We start from the raw sequence: 27,068 nt of genomic DNA, 5'->3' as shown, positions 1-27,068 counted from the left end.
CAGAACAGCCTTTTATACTGCTTGCAGTCTCCCCAGCTGAATCTACCGCAACAGCACTGGGAAAAGAAGGCAAAACCAGATCACTTCTGACCTTCACTCACATCACCAGGAAGTTTTGAAAAAAAGATCCCCAGTTGACATGGAAGAGAAGGGTTTTATCTTCATAAGAAAATCTATGCCTACACATCACTCTCAGGTTCTCAGCTGACTTAAGGAGCACCACAGGCTTGTCCTTGGCAATAACACTTCACTAAAGAAAAAGGTTTCTTAAAAAATATTTTATTAGAAAAAACTTTCAACCAAAGTTACTCAATAAACAACTGTACAAAACGTATTTCTTTGGTCAATTTGTGAAAGTTACCTTAATTTCTTCAGCTACCCACACACGCAAAAGGAATTTTTCTTAAATAAAGCATTTATGCAGACAACAAAGCAAGCTGCTGTTGCTTGGCAATTGCTATGTAATCACCACCTCAAGGATGTCTGTGACCATGCACGTGACTCACAGGAGAATTCAGAATTGATCAGAAGAGTGCAGGTGGAAGACCGTTGCCAAAAAGTAAGCGCCAAGAACTTGGTATCTTCCATTGAGAAGAAGAATCTGTGGAATTGTTGCTCTGCAACAAAACCAGAATAATTCTTTAAGTACTAATGATGTAATTCTATTTCTGGCACAGGTATTAAAATAACCAGCAGCAGTACAAGTGTCAGTGTCATGGTGGGTTGCTTTAGTGAAGGGCACTGAAGATAGAACTTGATCAAACCCCCACCCAATTTTTCCCTGTGCCTGTCAAACAAAAGAACTGGTGTTCAGGTTTGGTTTTTCAGATGGGGAGATTCCCAGCGAGATTGTAATCAAAATATATATTTAATTTGGTGTATCCTTGATGACCAAGAGCCAAAATGAACCCAGCCCAAACATATTTAACTTTTCTAAAATTCATCTGAATAACATTTTTGAAGTTCTGTACTGAGGAAAAATGAAAACAATGTATATAAAATATGAAAGCAAGAACTCTAGGTCAAACAGCACTTACTTCACTTTTAACCAGCTGGAGCCATTCATTAAGATAGTTAACAAGAACAAATGCATCAGGAATGTTGTCCCCTTCTGAGCAAAATTTCAGAAGAACTGCCATTTGAATTCCCTTTGAGCAGCTGTAACAAAAATGAGCAGGCATTTATATTTCTTTTTTAGATTCAGAACAATATTTATGTATAACAAGGAACAACAACCTGCATATGGCTTGTTAAAAAACAAATCCAAAAAGTAAAAATGTATGCATATATAGACAGATTTTTTTTCCTCCAGACTTCCTTGACTGCGTTTTCACATTTCATGCCCTTTTTCTTAGTCTTGAATTTGTTCTTTAACTTGCAAGGCAGGAATTCTACGTCTTGCAAGAGTACTCAGTGCCTCTTTTACATACTTAGTTTGCATCTTTGCGCTGGTGGGGTGTTTATACAGATAGAATCACTCCTTACCTGTCTGTGTATTTTAAACTAGCAGTTTTGCAGGCTGCATATCACTACATTACTCAAAATACTCTCATTTTTTCATTAATATATTAAGATTGTTATTTTTGATTTTTTTTTCCCCCTTAAGTCCTGGCAGGTCTTTTCTTTTACATTTGTATATTGTTTCCATACTGAGGTCATTACATAGGTAAGCATGGTATTAGTAACTCTGCTGCTGTTGGATGCAACAGTGTGGACAGATGTCAAAAATAATAATTAAAAATAAAAGTCAATTTTCCACCTGACCCTTACAAAACAAATATCTTTTGCAAAACTACACAGTGCCATAGTGAGTATTAATATCCAAAATATAAAAACTCAAGACATGCTTTCAGCACAATTTCTGATGCACATACCTTATAAGAAAACCCTTTAATCTAATTGTTTGCTGGCCCTGAAATCTTAACTTATTCTTAGTGCTCAGAATTGTTTGTGATTTTGGTTTGGTTTTTTTTTTTATTTCAACTGATGATGGAACCGTTTGTCACAGGAAACCGTTTTAGTTAAAGTATCACAGGTTCAGGAATTCTGCTATTAACAAATTATGGTTTATAAAATCAGATACCAGATTAATTGTGAATTTAACTGTAAAGCTGATTCCCTTATATTTTTATCATATTCTAACTTAGATGACGCAGAATTCCCATTTTTCCCCCCTCCTAATTATGGGCTTGACCTGGAAAAAGTTCTATAAAATCCTGTTCTATGAAAAGAGGAACTTTTCCTGTAACACACCAGTTTAAAAGATAATTTTGCCCAAGTACTAAAAATAAGACTACTGATATCGTTCTGTGCTTATCTTTAGACAACTCACCTCTCGGTAAACAACAGTTTTGTGATGCCACCTCCAGGAATATGCAGAACTTTGTCTGTATCACTTATTCCAGGGTAAGCCGCTACTTTTTCCATTTCTTTCCAGTTTAGCTCCTGCATAAGGCCTCCAACTGCTTTCTCAAGATCAGGTGTAAGTAGGTAGCGCAGTGGTGTCCTAGAAACAAATCAAGAATACGTTGTCTTTCAAGGAAAGACATTACCAAAGTTGTGGCAGACAGAAGGTGCAAGCATTGAGGACCTCACACTTGCAGAATTCCTCTGACATTCCCTCCCTCCTCAAATCAAAGTTAGAAGGTAAGTCTGTGGTCTCAAAACAGTACAAACTACTCTCTGCCACAAATAGAACTAAGGTGGTACCCACTTTTTAGGGGCTCAAATAACTGGCAAGTACCAAATACACAAGCGCATACACAGGAGAACTGCTTATGGTTGTTAAAATTATTTACAAATAAAATGTGCTTTTTCTTCCTTCAGATAGGAGGTGATTAATTTCAAGTCTGGGTAAACTTGGACTTCACCATGATATAGTATTTTTAATAAGCTCACACTAGTAAATCTGTGATAAGGGAGTTATCCTGTGGTGCTGAGGGAAGTGAGGGGGGTTAAATCACCACAACGTATGACTCAGACCTCATCAAATAACCATCAGTCCCTCTCATTTCATTCCATGTTAGCTGGCCATCCTGCAATTGTATGCAACTACCACTACTTCTGGGACGTGCACAACAGACCTAAACCTCCCTTAAGGCCCTACACATTTATACAGCCTGAGGATAACAACTGGTCTTTTGCAAAAATGCTAATTTTATTTGTCTTCTGTTAAGTCACCAGTTATGATGCCCTCGATAAGCGAGAAACGCTTGGGTTTTAAATGGGTAATATCTAAAAAAATACATACAGTCTGTTGCTTCCCAACAAATAATAACTGATTACTTCCTACTAAAAAAAAATAAAATGACAACTTACTGTATTAAAGAAAACCTTCAAAACGCAGAATGATGATGAAGAGGTAAGAAACTAACCAATACTATAATCAACTGTTAAAAATCTAATTTGTGACCTGTATGTCAGCAGTTGATGCCTGACACTGCTTGCAGCCACAAGAAGTTAGAACTGAGGCTCTGCTGCCTGACAGCGCAGGCCAAGTGCAATTTGCTTACAGCTTGTTATTTGATCAGTAATGCTGACAGTAGTAACTAACAGAGACCTGCATAAAATAATCCTATATAACATCAAATTTTAATAGTATACTAAGCATTTAATGACCTATGTACACAGCCAAGCAAAAGCACTGTGCCAAAAGTACTCAGCAGAGGGAAACATGTCAGTCCAAAAGAACAGAAACATCCATTAGGTCTTTTAAAAACACAGACATACCCCAGGAGTTGCTCATCGTCGCGCTGGTACGCGTGGCTGCTCGACAGAACGACGACTCTGGCACATCTGCTGCCTTTCACCCAGGAAAGCAGGGCTTCACAGAATGGCCTGTACTTGTTCTTTATGCAAAGACACAGGAAAAAAAAAGTGGAAAATGTAATATAAGGTGTTACATTTAACATTTAGCAGTGATGTAAATTCTTCTTCATATCCACTTAGTCTTCAGTCCCAGATATACTTTTAAAAAGCAGAGCACTGTCCTGGTTGTTCACTTCATCAAAACTACACGAAGAATGACAAAAATTATCATTTAGACCACGTTAACAACATCAGTGCCACCTGTTTTGTGTGCCATTAATACCAATGGAAAAAGCTATAGAGTAAGATGGGGTGGCAGGATCACAGAGTATTTTAGCACAGTTTCAACGGCTAAAAAAACTGCACCACAAAATATTTTTCTGGCATGGCATTCTGCTTATTTTAAATAGCAGCCACTGTCCAGTTAATGAGTAATTCTAAATTCTTCATTTTTTACACAATGAATGCAGTTTAAATTAATATAGAACGCTATGAAATAATTAGTTGGCGTGACACAAAAAAATTCAGCTATTACAAAGAAGACACAAAACCAATAAATGTAACACCCCAGACAAACCCCAGATAATTTTGTATTTTCAAGACTGTTAATAACTAAGAAGATATTTATACTAAAATCTTCCACCACACATACAGGCTGTCGTGGGGCTTGGAAAAACAAAACAAAAGCTCAGCTGTCACTGAATGCAGAGATCAGTAAAATCATATCAACTGCAGAAGTTGTTATAGCATGAAGTAGAAAAATAATTTTGTTAGGTCACTTGAACTGCTTGCCAGCAGAACTATTAAAACCAAATAGTGAAGTAAGAACAATCAATGAACATACTTACCTTTATGAAAGGTGATCTGATCTGCAGGACTACAAGTTTCTTTGAAGGTACGGAATACACTACAAGAAGAAATAATTAGGTCTTGTTAAGAAGAAACTGAGAAAGAGATCTGGGTTTAGAAATATCAAGATTTATCCAATTTACAAACCTCAGGATAGTAAACCTTTCAGCTATCAATTCACATGGGAAAGTGTGACAATATACACAGTGTTAAAAATACGTATTTTTGTGCAATGTCTTCATTGGTCTTTATTTAACTTGTACTAAATTTAAAGGATTAAATGAAGAAAAATATATGAAGATCTGCCACTGGTAATGACTCAATCGATTTTGCAGCTTTGCAAAGATTGACATATTATCCTTAGATTTCTGTGATTTAAGAGGATAAAAAAATTAAATACAATGATCAATGTAGGGAAAGAAACTACGTATTTGTAGGGGGGAGAGGGAAAAACATTGCATAGGGAAAAAGGCAAATGTAGGTAGGAAGAAAGGAAGGAGAGCAGACAAATATCCTTCTACACCAGAAATTCAGTTTGCATCCAAACAGTTTATTTTAAGTATGTGCAGAGTTGATGTTACTTTGGATTAACACCACAAAAAGTTTTGGCTGCACTGCAATAATGTTGAAATTCAATATTTCTTACTAGTTCCACATGTCAAATTGGTTTTCCAAAATAACAACAGGTACAGTCTCCTCTGTGAAAAGTAAATACGTTCTTACCTGTAGGTTACTGCGGTTGTTATTACTGACCTTAATTTAAGTACATCAGCAAAGTGTAACAATAACAAAAAAAAAGAAAACGTGATGTTCTTGCACCTTAAGCACATTGTAAATACCTTCAGCATTCAATACCCACCTTCAGCATTTATACTCAGCTCCGTTGAGTTTTCCTCTGCTGTTGCATATGGGTTATTTCCAACCATTGGCACCAGGCAATCAGTGTAGAAGTAACCAACTTTAGTCATGTCAAGAGTGGAAATCACCAGATCTACTGCCAGCTGACCAACATTTCCCACGGACACTGCTGGCTGAAGTAACAGAATTGTACCAAATTACAGTGTGTTTTACAGATGATACAAGGTGCTCTTCAAACAGTGAAAGTTAAAATTGCTTCAATTCTGGTCAAACGTGATTTCTAAAAGCAGCTTCATCCTCTGACGAAGGTGACATTTCTTAGCAGATTATCAATACAGAATTTGGTCCCTGTCCCACAAAAAAACCCCTAGCCACTTCTGCGAATAATCCTGTCTTGCTGTAAACTTAAACATAGGCTTGAAAACTTACCCCCTCCCCTCCTTTTTTGGGCAGAGAGTACATAAAAGCCACTGAAGAAACTGATGTGAGACTTGCAAACCTCATGTGACACCCAATGGTAACGCTGATGTTATATATTAAACCTCTAAATCTCAGATTGACCCATAGACAAGAGTAGGTAATTTTTCATTTTTTAAGGATGAAAATGCTAAGGGTCCCCTTGGATTAATTTCACAGGCAGTGCCGTTATCACCAACTGGGGCAGATATTGATCTAATATATTGACCCAATGCAACGGCACACAAAGAGAAATTCAAGAGTTTGTGTCCTCCCGAAGAAACTATTACAGGAAGACAACATTAAAACTTTCAGTTTCTTTACTCTAATTTATAAGTAAATCTACGAATTGCTGCTGCTGCCCGTCGCGGAGAGACACCGAATTTGATGCTGACAGAAGGTGAAGGAGGACGCGACAGCACTTTGCGTGTCGCTGCACACCGGCTGGTATCCAAATCCCTGCTACTCCCACACGAAGAAAACAGCAGTGATGCATTTCCTGCCGCTCGTCAGCTGACCGGGAATGACTTCCCGCGCAGCCTGCAGAGTCATCCCAGGCTGTGCAGCCCTGGGTGGGAAGCGATGAGGTTACCTTTAACTAACCCAGGAAAGGGAGAGAAATGATGTAGGCAGGAGAAATGATGGGTTTTGCCCCATCGCAGCCTGTGCTGGAGCTCTCGCTTCACAGAGACATGGTCACCTCGGGTACCATTACCTGAGATCGACCTCATCAGGGGATAAAAACACCTCCTATGACAATCCTAATCCCAGTTTTAAATATAGCAGAAATGAGGATTTTTTTACATTGGAAACATTTATATATCGTACCTAAATGAAAAAAACCCACAACCTTTTATTGCAGTGGCCACCCACGGGTGCTACAAATCTTGCAAAATCACATAGGGCATATTAATTTTTAGCGCAGTGGCATATAGCTATTGCTCTAAAAATTGTATATAGCTATTGCAGCTCGGCACGTAACATCTTGACAGGAGCTAAAACCCGGGGTTCTGCGGAGGGAGAAGCTGGCGGAAACGGAAGGGACCGCGCCAATCTCTGCTGGAGACAGCCCTGGGAAGGCGCCCTCCAAACCCTCCTTTGTTCGGCACAACGCCCCACAGATTACACACACCGCTTGCCCAGAGCCTTCTCCGCTTACCCCGCAGCCAAGTACCCAGGGATGAGCCCCGGGCAGGGCAGGGAGAGACCCGAGCCCCTCCTGTCTCGCCTCACAGGAGTGGAGCCCTCAGCGCCGGGACCTGGGGCAGCCGCCCCTCAGACCCATCGAGGGCGGGGGCGGAGCAGAAACGCGACTCACCATGAGCAGAGTGAAGCCTTTAAAATCGGAGGCGGCGGAACCCCCGCCGCGGTCGCAAGGAACGAACATGCCGGCCGGGAAGAGCGGAGGGAAGGAAGGAAGCGGGGCCCGGACGCCGTGCCCGCGTGTCCCCGCCAGGGGGCGGTGGCGGCGCTGCCCGCGCCCCTTGGAAGGCGGTTGGCGCTGCTTACCCTGCCGGCTCCGCCATGTCGCTGCCGCCGGAGAAAGCCTCGGAGCTGAAGCAGATCATCCACCAGCAGCTGCTCAAGGTGGGGCTGGCTCTGCGGTGCGGCGCCGGAGAGACTTCCCTTGTGCCCCGGGGGGCCGTGCCGGCTCCCGAGCCGGCGGCGCGGAGCCCCGCGCTGTCACCCGCCCTGTGTGGCGGCAGCGCCCGCTGAGGCGGCGGCGGGACGCGCTCGCTTTGTTTTCCCAACTTCGGTCTCTGCAGGTGGTTTCCAGGCACCTTTATGCCATTTTCTTGTTGCTTTTTTTTTTGAGCGAGGGTCTTGACGGGGAAAAAAATACCGATGCTGTAACTTATCTATCGCTTGTTGGTACAGTGGTGAATTTCCTCACCTGTCGTGCGGCAGAACGGGGTACTTGGAGCGAGTCCAGAGAAGGGCCACCAGGTTGATTGGAAGGGTGGAGTAACTCTCCTGCGAGGAAAGACTAAGAGAATTCGGATTGTTCAGCCTGGAGAAGAGAAGGCTCAGGGGAGACCTTATAGTAGCCTTCCAGGACCTGAAGGGAGCCTACAAAAAAGATGGAGAGGGACTATTTACAAGGGTATGTAGTGACAGGACAAGGGATAATAGATTCAAACTGAAAGAAAGTGGCTTTAGATTAGGTATTAGGAAGAAATTCTGCACCGTGAGGGTAGATGAGGCACTGGAACAGGTTTCCCAGAGAAGTCGTGGATGCCCCATCCCTGGAAGTGTTTAAGGCCGGTTCAGTGGGGCTCTAAGCAATCTGGTGTCCCTGTCCGTGGCAGGGGGGAATTAGAAGTAGACGATCTTTAAGGTCCCTTCCAACCCAAGTCATTCTGTGATTGTATTTCAGGTCGCAGCAGCTGTGTCCTTAACATCCTTCCTGTGTGAGAGACAGGTTTATAGATCCATGTAACTTACACAGCTCAGATGTAGGGCGGACATTCTCAGACTTCCCTTTGAGTGTAGGGGAAGTGTGCAAGGGAGATTTACTACTTTCATACCTTACCTGCAAGTATATAGAAGTGTATTTTTTGCCCTCAAAAAATAAGAAACTATTATACTAAGATTGAATTATGACGGAGATGAGAAATTGGAACAACGACCATTTTATAATGGATGGATTTGCAGACCATTTTGTAAGGAAGGAAGTTCAGTGCAAAGGATGCTGTCAAAGAGAAGTGAAAATGCTCAGGTTGGGTATGCTTGTGATTTTTTTTACCTGAAGGGCTGTTTTTGTAACACAGTGGTTCATTTGGTTAGTTCTGAAAAGAACAATATTTTGGTGTAGTTTTTCTCTGTTTCCAGGAGAATTCTTACAGACTTAACTCTTAAGTCATAGCCACTACCATGTAAAGAGCTTGTATTTGTAACGTACAGTGTATTTTCTTTCAGATGGATGTCCATGGGAGGATACGAGAAGTTCTAGCTGAGACTATACGGGAAGAGCTCGCACCTGAGCATCAGCAGCTATCCACAGAAGATCTGATAAAAGCCTTAAGACAACGAGGAATCATTGATGATGTTATGAAGGAACTTAAATTTGTAACTGTAAGTAGCTTTTGAAGAGTGAAAGTATTTTTGCTTATTCCTCTTACTGACGTAGTGGAAATCTGCGACTTCTGAAGGTTTTTAATGGCTTTACTGCTTTGTGACATAATAGTAGCAGGAAAGCTTAATGCATATGCTGAAACTGGTTTAATGATAATACTGCATTGAAAATATTTGTTCAGTTTCGTTATACCTCAAGTACTAGAAGGGAGCATACTTAAGGAATGGCATTCAGCTGAAATGGAGGATTCTTTAATTTTTAGAAGACTGTGGTAAGAGCACTGTTGCATCCCTTGACTCCTTAAAAAGTCTTAATTGTAATTCCAGGATGTGAATGAAAAGGAGAGGACTTCAGCTCCAAAACCATCAACACATTTTGTTGACAGAGAACCACCAGTTCTGAAAAAAAGTATGTTTCTTGTTTATTTAAATGTTTGGATCATAGTTTTGGGAGGAATTTGAAGTCTGTGATTTTTGCACTCTGAATTAGTAATCCAATAGGAACTGGCATAAAGGTGGATGTTTGCCCTGCTTATCCACAGGAAGTAAATTCATGTAAGCAGCAGCAATCAGTGTTGCATTAAATGTGACTTTTTCATTATTTAATTTATTTTATGTTAAGATAACTTCAATACATTTTAAAAACATTGTCTCCTCAGCACTTGTTTCAAAAAAGTTTCTTTTGTTTCCTGGTCTCCTGTTAGTTACCCGATACTTAACAGTTTAAGCTTTCTGAGATCTGTTTGTAGTCTCTTCATTTTTATCGCTACGCTTTACAGCAAACATTGACCCAACACGAAGGTATCTTTACCTTCAGGTTTTGGGTGGAAAGGCTTTTCTGGAACATCTTCAGGAACCAGAGCCTCTGCCTGGCCAAATCTGTTCCACCTTCACTCTGTGTTTACATTTTCGAAACCAACGCTTCCGTTCTAAACCTGTACCCTGTGCCTGTGAGCCAGATTTTCAGGATGGTTTCTTACTTGAAGTACACAAGGAAAGCCTAGGTAAGGAATATTATGAGTTTAAAGCTGATGCTGTTGGGTTTTTTTCTGACTTAAGAGTTATTGTGTTTGATGTTATTTAGTGGATTTTCTTCCCGTTTTTTATCGTGTTTTTCTAAGGAAACTGATTATTGTATTGGGTTATGCCAGTTGTGGATCTTTCTCTGCTCTTGCCTCTTTTCCTTCTCTTCTGCTCTAAAATAACTTGAATTTGACCAACTTTATCCATAATTGACAGTGAGGTGATAGTGTCACAGATGTAAGAGATACTAAGGTGGCTGTGGTTTTTGTGAACTTTGTGCTGAAGAGTGAAGAAGAAAAATATAAGTTTGTTGACACATGGAAGGAAAAGCTTCAGTGTGAGTTCAGTTTGCCTACCAGCTGGCAGACACCTGCAGAAGAGTCAGTCATCCATAGCCTGTATTATTGTTCTTCTCTTGGTACCCAGGGAACATGAAATGAGCTAAGTAGGTTGTGAAAAGATTTCTGGATGTTTTCTGAATCCTGTAGAACTGTACGGTGCCTTATGGAATATCATGGAACAGAGAGAAAGCCAGAGTTATTGCAGTTGAGCTTGGAGAAGACAGTAAATTCAACGAAAATCAGATTTAGTTAATTCTGCTACTCACGGAGCAGTTCATATCACAGAGTCAAACTTAACTAGAGAGCAAGTTTCTCCTAAATACTAATATTTATTAAGTTGACATGACACTCAAAGAATATTTTTCAGTTGATTTTACTTAAAGGTGCTTTAATAGTCTTTATTTTCTTAAATGCTAATTCTGTTTTAATTTTTTTGTGTAGATGAACTGGTACATTGGAATACTCAACTACAAGAACCTTTTTATCTCCTCTGTAAATTCACTGTGATCTTTCTGTATTTCTGTCCTAAGCTTGGTTTGGTTTTAAGATGGGATCATTGCTTACATGTCTGGACTCAAGATTTTTCTTTATATTCATTGCATAAATTGCATTTTATTGCCTTTTTTTTTTAATTTTGAGGATTTAATTTGGGATTATAATATTTTTGCGGTCTTATTTTGGTTTAATAATGGCAGGTGATGGAAGTAAAATGGTGGATGCAACTACTATGTTATCTATATGTGATCCAGTGCACATGGTTCTGATCAAAACAGACACATTTGGTGAGACCACACTAGTAGCATCCTATTTCTTGGAATGGCGATCTGTTTTGGCTGCAGAGAACGGCATAACAAATATTGCTGTTGAACTCCTGGGTGTAGGTAAGGGTAAATAATTAAACATGATCACTGAAAATCTTGGGTACTGAGCTTGGTTGTAAGCTTAAAGCAATATTTTTTTATCTGGTTCAATTTCAGTTTAATTCGTAAGTATGACTATATAGTATCTTTAGAAAATGTCTAGAAAATTTAATAGTCAGGGTTTTTTGTTACCAAGCTGCTAAAAATGAATATTCCAGATCCTGTGTAATGTTGGTCCCAATGTCTTGGAACTCGCACTGCTTATTATCTGCACAATCTGGATCAGGTTTCAGAAACAAACCAGCCAAACAAAAAAGCAGTTCATCTTCAGAAATATATATCTGACTGGTGCACTGCAGAGTAAAATCTGGCTTGTGTGCCTTTCATAGAAAACTAGCAAGTTCTAGAGAAAGGGATCTCTGCTCTGATCCCACTTATTCCTATTGCTGAAAACATATTTTCTGATGGAAGGGTTGAATGGCTTTGATAAGGTGCTTAGCAGTTAATATACATGTGTATTTTTGTGTATCACGTGTCCCCGCTCCCCTTTTCAGGAGTTCCAACTTAAGTTTTTAGGATATTATGATTTAGTGAATAAAGAGTAGATCTTCCGTCACTTCCTAAGGGGTAGCTGTCCCATAGTTTACTAACAGCTACTGAGTCATTTGACTACTCTTTATCCCACTTTCTCTTCCTCTTAGGTAGTTGAGCAGTTCTTGATAGTTTCAAAAGAGATTGAATTATACCTTAAAAATATTCTGAAGATGGGATATGCTATCTAAATTATTCCTGATTGTTATTGCTGTTCCCTGCATTCTTTTTAGAGAGCATTTGATTTGGTGCAGTGTTTTATCCAAACTATACAAATCTACTAAGTTTATTTGCTACTATGTTTGTTAGCTTCTCCTATCAGGAAAGGCTGAGAGAATTGGGATTGTTCAGCCTGGAGGAGCAGAAGGCTTGGGGGACCTATAGTAGCTTTCCAGTACCTGAAGGGAGCCTACAAGAAAGTTGGAGAGAGACTTTTTAGAAGAGCATGGAGTGACAGGGAAAGGGGAAATGGATTCAAACTGAGAGTGGCTTTAGATTAGATATTAGGAAAAAATTCTTTACTGTGAGGCTGGTGAGGCACTGGAACAGGTTGCCCAGAGAAGCTGTGGATGCCCCATCCCTGGAAGTGTTCAAGGCCAGGTTGAATGGAGCTTCGAGCATCCTGGGCTAGTGGAAGGTGTCCCTGCCCACAGCAGGGGAGTTGGAACTGGATAATCTTCCTTCCAACCCAGGTTCTTCCATCCAACCCAGGCCATTCTGTGATATTTGTTTTATAATGATTTGGAAATGCATAGCACATAATGGAGCAAGTTAAATCTGTTTCTTATTAGCATTTTTTGAAGTAGTAAAGCATCAATGCAGTAAATCCAGTGCTTTTTCTCCTCTTCTAAAGTCTTGTCATTGTACAAAATGCATCAAGAACATCAAAGCGTGCTGCCATTTCGGATAAATAGATAAACTGTTATGTGAGGCTTCTATTGCTTGTATTGCCTATAATCCCATCTGTAATCCAGTTTGTAATGCTTCTCATTGTTCATATAATTCTAAATTTTCAGCATTAGGCAAAAACATTAAGTTTGGGGGGATTTCTGGTTCATTTGTTTGTTGTTTTGGGGAGGTTTTTTATGTTGAATAATCTCTTGGTATGACAGTTGGGGTCCTTTATAATGAACTGTATCTTGGGGAAGATGAATTTGACTTATTTCCAGCTACTTAAATTTGAGCTGCCTGAGTAATCAGTAGGAATAGGTATGTTAACAGTGTGTGTTACTCTCCAATTTGGTTTTAGATGCCTGTTCTAAACATTTCTAGAACACCCTTTGTGTTATACATCCCAGTACTGGCTGCAAATAGGGCCTTAGATAATTATCTTGGATCTATACATCTGTGCTTTTTTTTATCAGATTATGCTCTCATACAGCCTCATTTGAGTTTGAAATTTAAATAAAGATTCTCATTTTGCCCATATTGAAAGAAGTTTAATCACTTTTTGTGATTATATGTCTAACATTTATTTTAGTTGTTTGCCCCTGCCGGGTTGAAATAATCTAAGTAAATTGAATATGAGAGAACTGATGAAAATTTATTTTTTGGTTCAAAGGTACAGAATCAAGTGTTTCTGTTGGTGTTTTAAACATCAGACTGGAAATGTATCCACAGCTAAATAAGATGCTGTCTTCAGAAATAACAAGTACTCAAGTAAGTAAGTTCTGGGAGGGCTAACTTATTCTTTTTTGGGGGAGGAGGGGAAGCTCAGTATAGAATTATAGATGCTGAATGCTGTTGATTTTTTTATTATTTGATACTTTTTTCCCTGTTAAATTTAAATATAATTACTTTTTTTAAACTACTTTGTCTATACTGAACATTATTCAAAATATTGCTTTTGTAGTTTTTCTAATTACTTGTATCAAAACTAAGGAGAAAAAATAAAGATGCAATATACCTAATTTTCTTCAGGTAGTATGTTTCTTGCTCCCTTTCCCATGTGAAACAATAATTTCAAGTCAGCTATTCTGCTTGGAAAACCCATAAATGTTGGTCTGAAGATGCATGCAGATATTCTTCTGCACAACAAAATCTGAGCAATCCCTCTGTACAGAAGCACATCACTTGAGATGAACACTACTTCAGTCAAGCTTAATATAGGAGCCTACAAACAAGAAATGTAACTTAAGGTTTTTGTGAATTGGATTTCCATTTAAAAATATGCAGAATTTGCATGGCGCACTTAAAATATTAAGCTTTATTTTACATATGCCAGAGGTAGTGTTAATGTACTTATTGATTATGGGTTGGGGATTTTTTTTCCTGTTTGGAATTAGTATGTGTAGGTTTGGTTTTGTTTTTCTTACCTGCAGTTCACTTTGGAACGTCAGAAAACAGCAGAAAAAGAACGTTTATTTCTTGTATATGCTAAGCAATGGTGGAGAGAATACCTGCAGATTAGGCCTACACACAACGTAAGGCTAGTAAAGATTTTTGCACAGGTTTGTAAATTTTACAAATAGACCACTCCTTTCTGTAAGTTATCCTTTTTTATTTTATTTTGAGCTTTACGTGTATGTAGAATCTGAATAGATTTATGATATGGTTACATTCACTACAGAACTACATGTGGTGTGTCGAAAAATTGAGTTTGTAAGGATCGAACTTCTGTCTGTGTACTGAAGCTCAATAGAATGATGCAGACAGAAGGGTTGCTCCAACTACCTCTAATGTATGAGTGAAAAAAACTGTTTAGTCTTTTCCTTGAATGCTCACAAATAGTAGAAAGTTCAGTGATCTGTGCAAACTATTGCAGATAAATTTTATTCCAGATGAAACGGTTATAAGAAATAGACTTACTAGATCCACACAATATCTGAACTCTGTGTGATCTGTAAAGCAATCTGTCTGGTTAATGTCACACAATAGCTACAGTCAAAATTATTGCAGTCTAATAAATTACTGTGAGAGTTGCTCCTTGGCAATTATCCCTTAGTATAAGGAGTGGTATGATCCTTGTGTGGTAACCATGTTCCTAGCAGAGTTAATGCACCGTTAACTTCTTATCTCAGAGTAGTGTCCTGAAGCAATCTGTGCCTCCTCTTTCCCTTCAGTGAAGCAACAACTTCCATCCTGGCTGTACAGGGAGTGTTCAGTAGTGATGTGAACTTCCAAATCCAAGCCAGCAGATGTGCTCCCACTTGGTCACTCTCTCACTCCACCCCATGAGATGGAGGAGAGAATAAAAAGGGCAAAAGCAAGCAAAAATTCATAAAGGTGGTTTAATAATTGAGGGAAAGAAAGGAAGAATAGGAAAACAGTAAGACAGTCACTCACCACCTCCCACGAGCAGGCTGATGCCCTGCTAGTCTCCAAGCAGGGGCAAGTTTAGAAAAAGTCTGTTCCCCATCCCCCCCAGTTTTATTGCTGAACATGGCACTATATGGCAAGGGGTATCCCTTTGGTCAGTTCAGGTCAGCTGTCCTGGCTGTGTCCCCTCCCAGCTTTTTGTCCACCCTGAACCTACAACTGTGTGGTGGCAGAATGAGAAACAGAGAAGGCCATGACACTGTGCAAGCACTGCTCAGCAGCAGCTAAACCACCGGTGTGTTGCCAGCACTGTTTCAGTCACAAATCTAAAACACAGCACCATTGGGGCTGCTATGAAGAAAACTAACTCCCTTCCAGGCACAATACAAAGGCTTAAGGGTTTCAGGGCAGGGTATAAAGAGAAACAAATCTGTAATTAAATAGGATGGAAATTAGGCTCTTGCTAGTTCAGTACGTATAGAGAGCTCATCTTGAGTCTCTCACTGGCTATAGCAAATCTTAGTAAAACTGCCCTTAATGGCCTTTCTCATTTCTGAGAAAACTAGAATTGTTTGATAACTTAGTTATCATCCAGTTTCATATGAGTAATGCAGAAACAGACCTTATATATGAAACTGTATTAAAAAATGAATCCTGCTGGGGGGAGGGGTTATTGCTTTCAAGCTGTGAAATAATTTTCAACAGGATTCCAGTCAGCTTCAAATAAATGCTGCTTTTCTTCCACCAGCTTGCTGGAAAAGCATTACAAAACCTTAACAGGGACAATATGTGACTACAGGAAAAATATGAGACCTTAATTTCCTGAAGCTGCAGAGATTTAAAAGGCTTTGATCCCTTTCTAAAATAGATGAGCATAAAAGTACCAATTTAGCTCAGTGAGGAATAGAAGAGTTCTATACTTCTTGAAATGGTTTTAGTAGTTGATAATCATAGTATTTGCCTGCAGCATGTAATAAAACAGACCTTTTTCAAGTCATCTTATTTTTTCATTTTTCCAAGGACATAGAAGTTCTAATATTAGTTACTTCATTGTGAGTAGTTTTTATTGCTTGTTATTATGACAAGAGATAGGGAATTCAAATTCAGAAGCAAATAGACACCTTTTAAACTCTAGAATCAGCTGCTGAGTCTTTAATGCTTTTTGAGGGAGTTTGTTTGCTGTGGGATTTGGTGTGTGGGGAGTTTTGTTTTGGCTTGTTTTTGTGCTTGATGATAGTGTGGAAATTGATAGTGGGTGGACCACAAACAGTTCCTCACATTTAAGAAGATAAATTACAGCCTGTGCTGTTCCTTATGTTCATACGTTTAGTCCAGAATGCCCTACGAGTGACAGAGCCAGCAGAAAAATCTAACTATTAACGTCTCTAAATAAGTTGCCTTATTGGTCCTGTGTCTTAATTCTGGAAGTATTTTTGTGCCTTGCTGGTATTTGAGTGATACTTATTCCAGGGATAGTATATCCCATAGCAAAAAAAAATACAGCCTAAGTTAGGATGAATACTTTGCCCTACTTGAGTGGCTGGCCAATAACCCTGTTTTACATGTGTTCAGGATGAAAATGGAGTGAACCGTCCGGTGTGTTCCTTTGTCAGACCACTCCGAGCAGGCCGGTTGCTGGACACACCTCGGCAGGCAGCACGGTTTGTCAGTGTCCTGGGTTATGAGAGAGCTCCCGTCATCGGAGGAGGGGGTGGCAAGCAAGAGCAGTGGTGCACCCTCCTCTCTTTTTTATGCAGAAACAAGGTATGTGAAAGTGCCCCTTGTGTGACACAGCAGGGCAGGTATCATATTCTAACTGAAGTCAGTAATTTGAAACAGGCTGAAAATTCATGGATTAAATAAAATTTGGAGGATTCTGTTACAGTAATTTAAGTTCTTTTTAAAGACAGACATTAAATAGTAGACAAGAAGGCTTTGGCACAGACTTCCTTTACTGCTGTAAAGGGGTCCATTTGTCAGTACATCTCTGGCAGTGAGTTTGCTTTTCTTCAATTGCATTTCTAAGAACACATATAATTATTCGGTGAATCCCTGCTAGCATGGAGGACTAATGTGCAGGATTCACTGAATTCTTGACTAATCCAGGAAGAGTAGGAAAAGTCTCTTTTGCTGATTGTGGTTTGTTTTTGTTTTTGTTTTTTTTGGTGAGATGGGCTAAAGTATACTGACAGCATTTACGTTCCATTTTTTGCAAAATAGGAGTTTTCACTTAAAGTTTCAACCTAGTTCTTGATCTGATACTTATTATATTTATTACATATAACTGTAATAAATGAAACTAATTGTTACTCATTCAGGATTACAGTTCTTCTGTTGTATGGATAAAAGTAACAGTGATCGTTTTTAATACCTCTTTGAGGTGGTCAGTGCTTTTCATTGCAATGGAGATAATTCTGCCTTCAGAAATGATGTCACTGATGTGTTTGTATTAAAAAGATGTGTTCATGGAAGCAAGAGCTGTGTCACAGATTTTAGACCTGTCTCCCAAGACCACAGAACAGGCATTGGCTGTTGTCCCTCAATATCATATGATGCATAAGTACCATATAAAGGCAGCACTGGCTACCCACTGGCTTTCAGATGGAGATGACAATAGGGACTTCAAGTTTGAGGCACAGAGACAGGTGTTACTTCAAGACAGAGGTAGAAAGCTGTATAGAAAATAACTGAATTTAGCCCCTGAGACACAGGCTGGGCCACTATTACTTTTCTTGTGAACAGTGGTACGGCATTACTAAAATAACACAGGTTCGTTATGGACTTGTTCAAACCTATTTTTCTGCATATTTCCCTTGTACGCTACGATAGTGGAAGATACACCCAAGAACTCTGAATTTTACATTTTCAATATTCTGAATAGTTACTTGACTAAAGAGCCTTACTCTTCTACTTCTGAATGCTGTGCTTTGTGTTATGAAGCCTCCATTGCATAAGCAATTTTTGTTCTTCCTTTACAGCTAACATTTGTGAAAAAATTAAGAGACAAAGAATATTAGACATTACATTTGGAAATTGTTTTCTGAGAATTATCAGTGGTAGTAATGAGTTTATGAGATGCTTTTCTGACTGAAGGGAAAAGCAACTACACGTGACTTCCAGCTGGTTTTACAGTTAGATCTGTGGGGAACCTTGTTTTATCTTTGTTTCATTTGTCAACTTTGACAACACATTCAAGGTGGTGAAATAACAGTAGAATTGCATTTTATTAAGTGAGTAAATTTCCTAACTGTGTGAAAATATTTTGTAATTTCTAGTCTTGCCTCGGGTATTTGCCTGATATACATTTTTACATTTAATTGGAACATCAGTTTTGTCGTCATGGGTCGATAGATTCTCGTTTTGGGTTACTTGAAGGTGTCTTTATAGTTGTAGGAAATGTTTCCCAGTATTAATCATACACTATATTTGAATAAACTATATAGTCTATCATTACAAGATACATTTTTAACTGATTTATTCTGAAACTAAACTTTAGAAAGCTAAAACTTGTCAAGTTTAAACTGTAAAATCCTGCCTTCTGACACATGCTTTAGATAAACAGAAGAGAAACATGACTTGTTCAACTATTGCTAGAGAAATATCACCACCTTCTTTCTTTAAGGTTTTATCCCTGCTTGATACTCAAAACAGCTTGTTAATATTTACCATCTAGGGTGACTGCGAAGATCATTCTAACCTTCTGTGCAGTCTTCTTCTTGGGTTTGGATTGGAAGCCTTTGTGTGTGTTGGAACAAAAGCAAAAGGAGTCCCTCACACTTGGGTAATGACTCGTGGAACTGATGGAACAATCACTTTTTGGGAGAGCTTAACAGGACATAGGTGAGTAAAAGGAAAATAAGAAAAGTGAACAATGTAATTGAGGTTTGCATGGGCTATTTTTGTCGTTGCTTTTTTCTTTTTTTTAATCTTTATACCCTGTCGTGTAATACAGGTGACCTTTGTCTTTGACTTTTTTTCCTGTGTACTGCTTTTCTTGGGAAAAAATAACTGGTTCAGTGTGAGGGGAAATATTTCAACAGTTTGTAATATGGTTTTCAGTGGCTTTAAAACTGTATGCTAACCGTTCTGTGTCTTATGGCAGCTGAAAGCCATTGATGCTATCGCTGCCATTATTTATAAAGGAGATGAAATCTGACATGATTGTTTAGGGACCCTTGTTTTTCTCCTGATTTCATCAGTGAAATCAATGGTACATTACTTTTTTTTCCCCCTGCAGAAATCTCTTTAAGTTCTCTTGAGATTTTCTCTTGCTTAGTCATTTGAGAAGAGCACGCATAGTTCTTTGGTATTCTAAAGCTTCTAGGACAGGTTATATTCAGTGCTGAAAACAAGCAATTCTGTTTTGCCACTGGTTGTGTATCCTATGATTAGCATTTGAAGGTGTATTTCTCCAAATATGGTGACTAGTGGGGAAACTATATGTTGTTATAGTTGCAAAATTTAGTTACTGTTGAGAATCTGCTGGATTAATCAGCTTATTTTTTCTAGATTTAAAGAATAAAAATTACTTATTTTTTCATTGTATATTAGACCTCCAAAATGTGGATAATTACTTTTCTGTAAACGAATGAATGCCATTTTTGGAGAAAAAAAGAAATGTGGCTCGTATTTTTAAAGGAGAAGTGGTTATATCTGTCCCGTCTTAATATTTTTACCTTGCCTTGAAATATGGTGTATTAATAAGAAATTGAATCTTTTTGATTAGGTACATCCACAGACCTGTCAACCCTGATGACCCGCCGCTAGTTGAACAACCCAAGCCGCTGTATCCTTATCGCACAATAGGTTGTGTCTTCAACCACCAGAATTTCTTTGGGAATTGTCAGCCCTCTGACGCTGTGGACGTCTGTGTGTTTGACCTGCACGATGAATCTAAATGGAAACCCATGAGTGGAGAAGCCATAAAATCCGTATGCCCTCCTGGAGCAACATCTTCAGTTCCCCCTTTTCCTCCTCTGTGTGCTTCTGCGATAGATGCTGCAGTAACAAGCAACGAGGTAGAATTGCAGCTGAGAATACTGGTCTCTGAACACAGAAAGGTAAGAAAGATTGTCATTGATCTGTCACAGTAATAAAGGTCCACGTGTTAACTTGTTGTGGACAGACATTTCTTAGTTCACATACTCGTATCTTTGCAATGTGTTTTCCATCAGCTTTTGCAGAAATGTGGTATGTGAAAAGTGAAACAAATGAAGAAAGTGTTTGGAAAGATTATACTGAGCTGGTTTAGACATCATACTTATTATTTGCAGCGGTGATTTGTAGCCTCACGTGTGGGCTACAAACTACCTTTGAGTGGTCTGTAAAAGCACCGGGAAAATCTAATGTGTTTGTTAGTGGGCTTTGCCTATGCAGCAAAAATGTTTTTGGTCCCTTGATAAAAGCAGACTTTCAGCTTACTCTAATTGCTTTACAAAATCGGAGATATTTCTGGAAGTTAGTTTCATCCTTTACCAGGACTTTTGCAAGGCGTGATGTGCCAGAAGTGACTCTTTTCTGTGCTGGATGCGAAGGCGTTGATATTTTAAGTCTCTGTTAGCTTATGTCTGTTTTTAGTGGGGTTTTTGCATTGTTTTTGTTTTTCTCCCCACACAATGCTCAACCTTTGGGGTGGCAAGCAATTATCAGAGTATTGAGTCTCATGCGGTGTTGAATACGTACATGGATGGTAAATTTTTCTACTTCTTGGCATTTGTGGGCTGGTAGGAAGAAGGTGCATGTACATGCCTTTGTGTTTTGGGGAGCTGTTGTGCACTGTTTTTTCTATGGGAGACATTAAAAAAAGTGAGTTGAATTGTAGTTGATCTTTTCCATATTTTTGCTGTGTATTTATGCATATCTTCTTACATTTCATTCAGAGATACTGTAGCTGAAACATCTAGCTTCAACTCTGCTGGCCTGAAGTTTTAGTCTAGTAGTCTAACTTCATTCCTTGCTAAATGTATGATACTTTGTTGGTCATGTTTGATTCTTCCACTTGGTGTGTGAGTCAGTCTACAAATCGTACTGCTTCATGGGTTCACTGCTGTTAACTACCAATTAAAGATTCTTGTATTTATTTGAATCTACTCAGTAGGCAAGCTTAGGCATATCCTAATGTTCCTTCTACACAGTCGTCATCATTCTGTGGCTTGCCTCACAGGATCTTGGCCTTTCTACTGTTTGGGATGACCAGCTCTCCTATGTGTTGTCACCAGCATTAGCAGCCTATGAGCTTGAACGCACAACAGGTGTTTCTGCAGGAAATGAAGAGTTTCAAGATGCCATAAGAAGAGCAGTACCTGATGGTCACACGTTCAAAGGGTTTCCTATCCATTTTGTACACAGAAATGGCAGGAGAGCATTTGCTACGTGTCTTCGGTGAGTTTAAATGTAAAGTTTTTTTTTTAAATAATGAAATGTAAAGAAAGTTAATTTCCTTAGGTTTGAGCTGTAAGAAGAGTTGTATGGTATATGTAGTGGCTACAGAGCTTTTAGGTTACATTGGTGGTGAGTTCACTGATGATAGACTTCTTGTGGATTAAATTACAGAACGAGAAGTTAATTTAATTTCTTGGTACTTGTTAAAAATGGCAGTGGTGGTGTTGTTTTCCTCCAAGGCAACAGCCCCTGCACTATAGAATAATATTATTATTTGTAATGATAGGCTCATGAAACTCATTGTTACTTAAGTGTTAGTCATATTGGAAAAAAATTGCACTATGTAATTGAAAGCTTTAATAATATCTTACTCTTGTTTTTTTTTTCGTCATACAGGTCTCCTTTTTGTGAAGAAATAATCTGTTGCAGGGGAGACCAAGTGCGACTTGCAGTTCGTGTACGAGTGTTTACATACCCTGAATCTGCATGTGCTGTTTGGATCATGTTTGCTTGTAAATACCGCTCTGTCCTTTGAAAAAACCCGAAATTATTCATACCTTTTCAGATCTGCAAAATAATGCATGTGGGTATAAAGTTTTGCAATTGAAAACTAGTATTGTATTTTATATAAATGCCACTGATTTTGAATACCACAGTGTGTGTATTGAAGGGGATTGTGTACACAGTAATGATTGTATTTATAAAGAAAATTTATTATTCTTTGCAATAAAAGTTACTTTTCATAATTATAGGGAAGTGGGTCAATTTACTAAAATGTGTGCATAAAATTCTGGCTTCTCTTTTGCAGTTCTGAATTGGTGTGAGAGTTCATTTAGAAATAAATCTGGTTTACCTCAGCAGAGTAAGCAACTCCATTCTACCTCTCCTTTCCCTGTAGTCTCCACGGTATACTTTGAGAGTGACTGAGATCCAGTAATACTGACATTTAAGCATATGTGCTTTTTACAACAAAAATTTATTTGCGCTTCTGTTGGACACAGCAGTAACTTCTACATTCAGCTTCTGAGAACAGTTCAGTCAGACACAGGTAATCTTATTAATCTATGAATTTAGTAATTTATGGTTTTATTTTTTAAAATATATATTAAGACTTGGATACCTGAAGATGTGAATAGCTGTGATGGGTTAGATGAAGTGGTGCCTTTTTTCTGATGTTAGCTTAGGAAGTTTCTGAGATAGAAGTTGTAGCCAGACCATTTTGCTTGGCAGCCATTCGTGTTTTTGTCTAGTTCTGACACTCAAATCTGAACTTAATTACCCATTTGTGGTTTTGTCTGTGTTAAACCTGTGGATGATGATTTTGCTTAGTATCTTTTAGTCTTCATGCTTTGCGAAATGGTAAGCAGTTGGACTTACTGAACATCTCTATATCGTGCCTCTCAGATTTTTCACCATGTGGACTCCAGGAGACAGCCATGAGGCTGGAAGATCTGAAACTGTTTGGTTTCTTCTGTAGAAGCCATTCTGTGTCTGTGATAGCCCATAACCACCTCCTTTCATTCTACTTGTGTAAGAGAGAGACAACTCTTTCTGCTGGTGCTGGAGTAAAAAGAATTATTAACTAATTCTAGAGAAGCTTGTAGCACATACAGCAGGAGTGGATGTTGGCATTTTGTGTGTACATTTAATCAGCAGTGTGGTAGTGTGACACTGTTTTTGTTTTGTTTTTCAAGAAGTGTTAAATACTGTAGCACTGGGGTTTTAACTTGGAGTTTTCGTAGTACATTATGTACTTACTGGCCCTGCTGCTAACTTTACAAATCTGTTTTTGTGTTATCTTTCTTTTTATACCTTCAAAATGTATTCGTTTGCCTGTTACACAGCATACAGGATTTTTTTCATTGTATCCAATGTAACATGAAAGGCTGGATCATATTACATGGTGAATATCACTAAATTTAACAGCGTTATTTAAGTACTAGCTGTATCTTATATGCAGCGCTGTGTTTTACACACGTGTATGTCACTGCAGGAGGGAAAAAGCTGCGGCTTTTAGAAGAGCTGGAAGTGAAAGGGGATTGAGGAGCGGTAAGCGAAATGGGAGAGCAGCAGACTGGCTGGAGCCAGGCGCTATCCCGACTGTGCGACAGGGGGCACTGCTCCGCGCTGTCCCGTCACACCCTCCAGTCTCACGTGGAGCGGGTGCGAACATCTGAGGGGTAAAATGCTAAAGGGAAAACCACTGTGTGTTCGGTGTGAGTGTTAGGTTATTTAGTCTGTTTTTCTCCTCGTTTACCTGGGGAGAACCTTGGCACGAAGGGCTGTGCCCTTCTGGTGCCCAGGTGTGTTTAGAGGCAGGGACGCCAGTTCCCAGCTGCTTGGAAGACGATTCCCTTGTTGTTCCCTTTCCAGACTGATGGTTGAACTGCTGCCAGCCTTGCTGCTGCCGAGAATGGAGCTTTCCCGGAGGAAGTGTTTACGTTGGGAGGGCAGACCCTGGGACTCAAAGTGGTCCACCCTCCTGCTGCGAAAGCAGGGTCAGGCTGATAACGTTTCGCCGTGTCCGTGACGATGTGGGTTGGTGTCAATGTTTGACAGTTGGGGGTGCGGGGGAGTTGTTCGTTTCTGCGGGGGTTGTTACCAACACCCGGCGCAGAAAGAGCGGCCCGAGGGTTATGGGATAACACCACACTGCTGTCCGTGTCTCGGGCAGGGGAGGAAGCCCACCGTCTCGCCAGGAGATCCGAGCCCCGCTTGCCGTGGGAGCCCTGAGGGTGAATCCCGCCTTGTCCTTCCCCGCCGTAGCGGCCGGGGCCGGCAGGGGGCGCTGCGGCGCCGGGCGGCGGCGGGGGCGGGCGGGGACGGGACGCCATTGCGTTGCTATGAGCTGTCGCTCCCCCTGCGGCGGCGGCGGGCGGACCGGGCGCTGATTTTGCTGCTTGCTTTCCTCCCGCCTGGTTCCTGGATCCAGCCTCCTGCCTGCCTGCCTGCCTGCCGCGCGGGCCGGGCTGTCCGTCCGGCGGCCTGGTGGCACTAGCGGGGCGGGGAGGATGAGCACGGCGGGACCGGGCGGCAGCAGCACGAGCAGCAGCATCATCAGCGCAAGCAGCAGCCGCTGCCGCGGCGGCGGGGCCGGTCACTGAGCGAGTAGCACCGCGGCGGACGCAGGGCATGGAGCCCCAGCCCGGCGCCTCCCGCCCTGCCGCCGAAGAGGAGGAGGACGGCGGCGGCGGCGGGTCCGGCGGGCAGCCGGAGGCGCTGTCGCTGGAGGAGATCCTACGGCTCTACAACCAGCCCATCAACGAGGAGCAGGCGTGGGCCGTATGTTACCAGTGCTGCGCCTCGCTGCGCGCCCGCGCCCGCCGCGGAGAGACCCCCGCCGGCAGGCCGGGGGCGGCGGCCGCGCACCTCCGCGTCTGGCGGGACGGCGCCGTCACCCTGGAGCAGGACGAGCCCGACCGGCCGCCCCCGCCCGCCGCAGGTAAGGCTGGGGGTCCGCCGGCCCCGCTCAGCCCCCGGGCACAGCGGCGGCACCAGCCGGGGTCGGCCGCCCGTCTCCATCAGCCTTTGTCCGGGAGGGGACGGTCCTTCCCGCCGGACGGTCGCGGTGGGCGAGCGCTCGGCTCCTCGGCCGTGCCGGGGGCGGCGGGGGGTCTGGGTGTGTGTGTGCGTGTTTGTATTGTGTGTGTGTGTGTGTGTGTGTGTGTCCTTGTCCCTGCAGGATCTGGGTGTCGTGCGTGTAAAGGTAGAACCCGCCGCCTCGGATGCGGTCGCCTGCGTGCGGGCACGGGCAGGCGAATGCGGGTTCGGTGTTTTGTAATTGCGTCGTCTCTCCTGGTGCGTAATCCCGTGTCATCCGCGCACCGGGAGCGCCTGCTTCTGGGGCTCCTCCGGCCGTGCCCTGCATCCCGCAGGGTCTCCCGGAAACAGCTCGGCATCAAAAGGCACCTAATAGAAATAGATCGATTTAGATGTGTGCTGACATTAAGTAAGTGAGAAAGCCCTGTACAGGGGCTTAGCACCTACCATCTGTTTCGTTAAAATACCCAGGAAAGCGTATCTTGCGTTGGAAAGGAAAATGAGGGCGCAAGTCTTTTTCAGCATTTCAAAGCTTCTGATTATGGATGCGGAAAGCAGTAGTTTTTCTTGGAAGTAAAGCTTGATTTCTGAAAAGAAATTAAAGCCGGGCAGCAGAGGGATGTGGTCGGTTTTCATATACATGGTGATATTCCCCAGTAACAGCCTAGTTCACGTTAAATGTCACAGAGTTTTCGGAGGAGACAGAGGTTTCGGTATTTTAAAGTTGAGTGAAGCAGAAGGCAGTGGTAAATTCACAAAATGGGATTAATGGAGCCCTCAGCATTTGGAACACGTATATTATGCCTGGTGTTACAATTTAGTGAAGCCTTTTAATACAGTGCCTGTCTGAAAAGTCTTTTGGCTGAGATTTGCAGTAATACAGTTTGGAGCTAGAGGTACATGCAAATATGAAAATACATGCAGTGGAAGAAGCAACATAATTTTGTTCTACAATTGTAATGAGTCTAATAATGACTCCCATTTAAATGTGATCTGGTGTGCTTTTAAAATTGTTTTTAAAAATGAGTCTTTGTAATGTTACTTAAATGCCAGACCAACACCCAGAAATTCCAGGAAAATGCTTTCCTGACCAAGACATCTGCATGTCACAAGTGCATTGAAGAGTTCTGTATTGCATTATTGTGTGGTGCTTTTGCTAACAGTCTTTTGAGATGATATCAGACTTCTTCCTTTCTCTTTCCGACTGGAGGAAATATATTGGTTTACTATGTCTTTCCTTCTTTTTTTGCTTTCTTTCCTTGCTATTGATGGGCTTGTTCTATTTCCTCTTACCTCCTGTAGGAGGGTGTTGGATAAACCCAGATATAAAATTCAGGCCCCTCACTGATATCCAGCATTATTAGTTTATGCTAAAGCTACATGTCACATCTGCATTAGTGTTTGAAAATGTTTTAGTTAACATGTGCTAACTTGAGTATGTTGATACCACATTTAAATTTTTGGATGGAGGAGACCTTTTTTATCTTCCAGCCCTGTCTATTTTTCTCTCTCTTTTTTTCCTGTCTTTTTTTTTTTAACCTTATTATTGTATGCTTTATGTTGTATATTGGCTAACATAAATGAAGATAACCAGTCTGCTAAGACCTCCCAGGAAAGCAAGAGAGGGGAGCTATCCCAGGGAGAGTACCCCCTCTGGTGCACATAATAGAAAAGGGGAGGAGGGGAGTTTTCTGCCAGATGTCCCTAAACCATACTAAGTGATCCCGCATTTCCATCAGCCGCAGGCTGGTAGATGCCTGGATTTGAAAGGAGGCAGTAGTCCTTCTAGGGTCCTCTTCCTGCTCCTGGCCTTCCTTATCTCCCAAACTTTGAAGAGACTATGGAAATATGGAAATACAGGCTCACCCATCAAGCTTTCACAAAGGATTTTGTATGTTCTTTGATTTGTGAAACCTGTAGCAGGTTTTCACTGGAAACTGTCATGTAAGTGGTACAGTGAATGTTGGTAATTCACTATACTGAATATTGAGGAGCTGACAGTAGGCCTGCTTCTGGTTGGTATCTTTTG

General features: G+C 40.9%; 3 protein-coding genes across 4 annotated transcripts in view; 2 read left to right on the top strand and 1 right to left on the bottom strand.

The window, feature by feature from the left end:
* Window positions 1-263: 263 nt before the first annotated feature.
* On the bottom strand, window positions 264-7,429 carry PSMG2 (proteasome assembly chaperone 2). The gene is made up of 7 exons (XM_027742969.2): window positions 7,289-7,429; window positions 5,516-5,687; window positions 4,656-4,714; window positions 3,730-3,848; window positions 2,333-2,506; window positions 1,038-1,158; window positions 264-617 (listed from the first exon to the last, which is right to left on the bottom strand). The coding sequence occupies exons 1-7, from the start codon at window positions 7,355-7,357 to the stop codon at window positions 525-527; spliced, it is 807 nt and encodes a 268-aa protein (XP_027598770.1). The 5' UTR covers window positions 7,358-7,429; the 3' UTR covers window positions 264-524.
* On the top strand, window positions 7,361-23,338 carry CEP76 (centrosomal protein 76). Of its 2 annotated transcripts, XM_027742966.2 has the most exons (12): window positions 7,361-7,557; window positions 8,890-9,045; window positions 9,373-9,454; window positions 9,825-10,049; window positions 11,105-11,290; window positions 13,422-13,519; window positions 14,182-14,310; window positions 16,691-16,882; window positions 18,792-18,958; window positions 19,845-20,178; window positions 21,282-21,499; window positions 21,896-23,338. In XM_027742966.2, exons 1-12 carry the CDS (start codon window positions 7,495-7,497, stop codon window positions 22,032-22,034), a joined length of 1,989 nt encoding a protein of 662 aa, XP_027598767.2. In that variant the 5' UTR covers window positions 7,361-7,494; the 3' UTR covers window positions 22,035-23,338. The 2 variants fall into 2 exon arrangements, with proteins under 2 accessions (XP_027598767.2, XP_039243017.1); XM_039387083.1 differs by lacking the exon at window positions 9,825-10,049 and having other exon boundaries at window positions 7,427-7,557.
* A 767-nt stretch (window positions 23,339-24,105) lies between these two features.
* Window positions 24,106-27,068, top strand: part of SPIRE1 (spire type actin nucleation factor 1) — a 127,278-nt gene continuing 124,315 nt past the window's right edge. Inside the window, 2 exon segments of the mRNA XM_027742965.2 lie at window positions 24,106-24,552; window positions 24,554-24,941. Of these exon segments, the coding sequence (XP_027598766.1) occupies window positions 24,511-24,552; window positions 24,554-24,941 (430 nt within the window). The 5' untranslated portion in view covers window positions 24,106-24,510.

This window comes from Pipra filicauda, unplaced genomic scaffold, assembly GCF_003945595.2.
Source record: "Pipra filicauda isolate LSUMZ 115617 unplaced genomic scaffold, ASM394559v2 scaffold52_size3558583_pilon, whole genome shotgun sequence".
NCBI classification, from domain to species: domain Eukaryota; kingdom Metazoa; phylum Chordata; class Aves; order Passeriformes; family Pipridae; genus Pipra; species Pipra filicauda.
The sequence above is the reverse complement of the archived record's forward strand: the minus strand, read 5'-3'. Positions and strand labels throughout refer to the sequence as shown.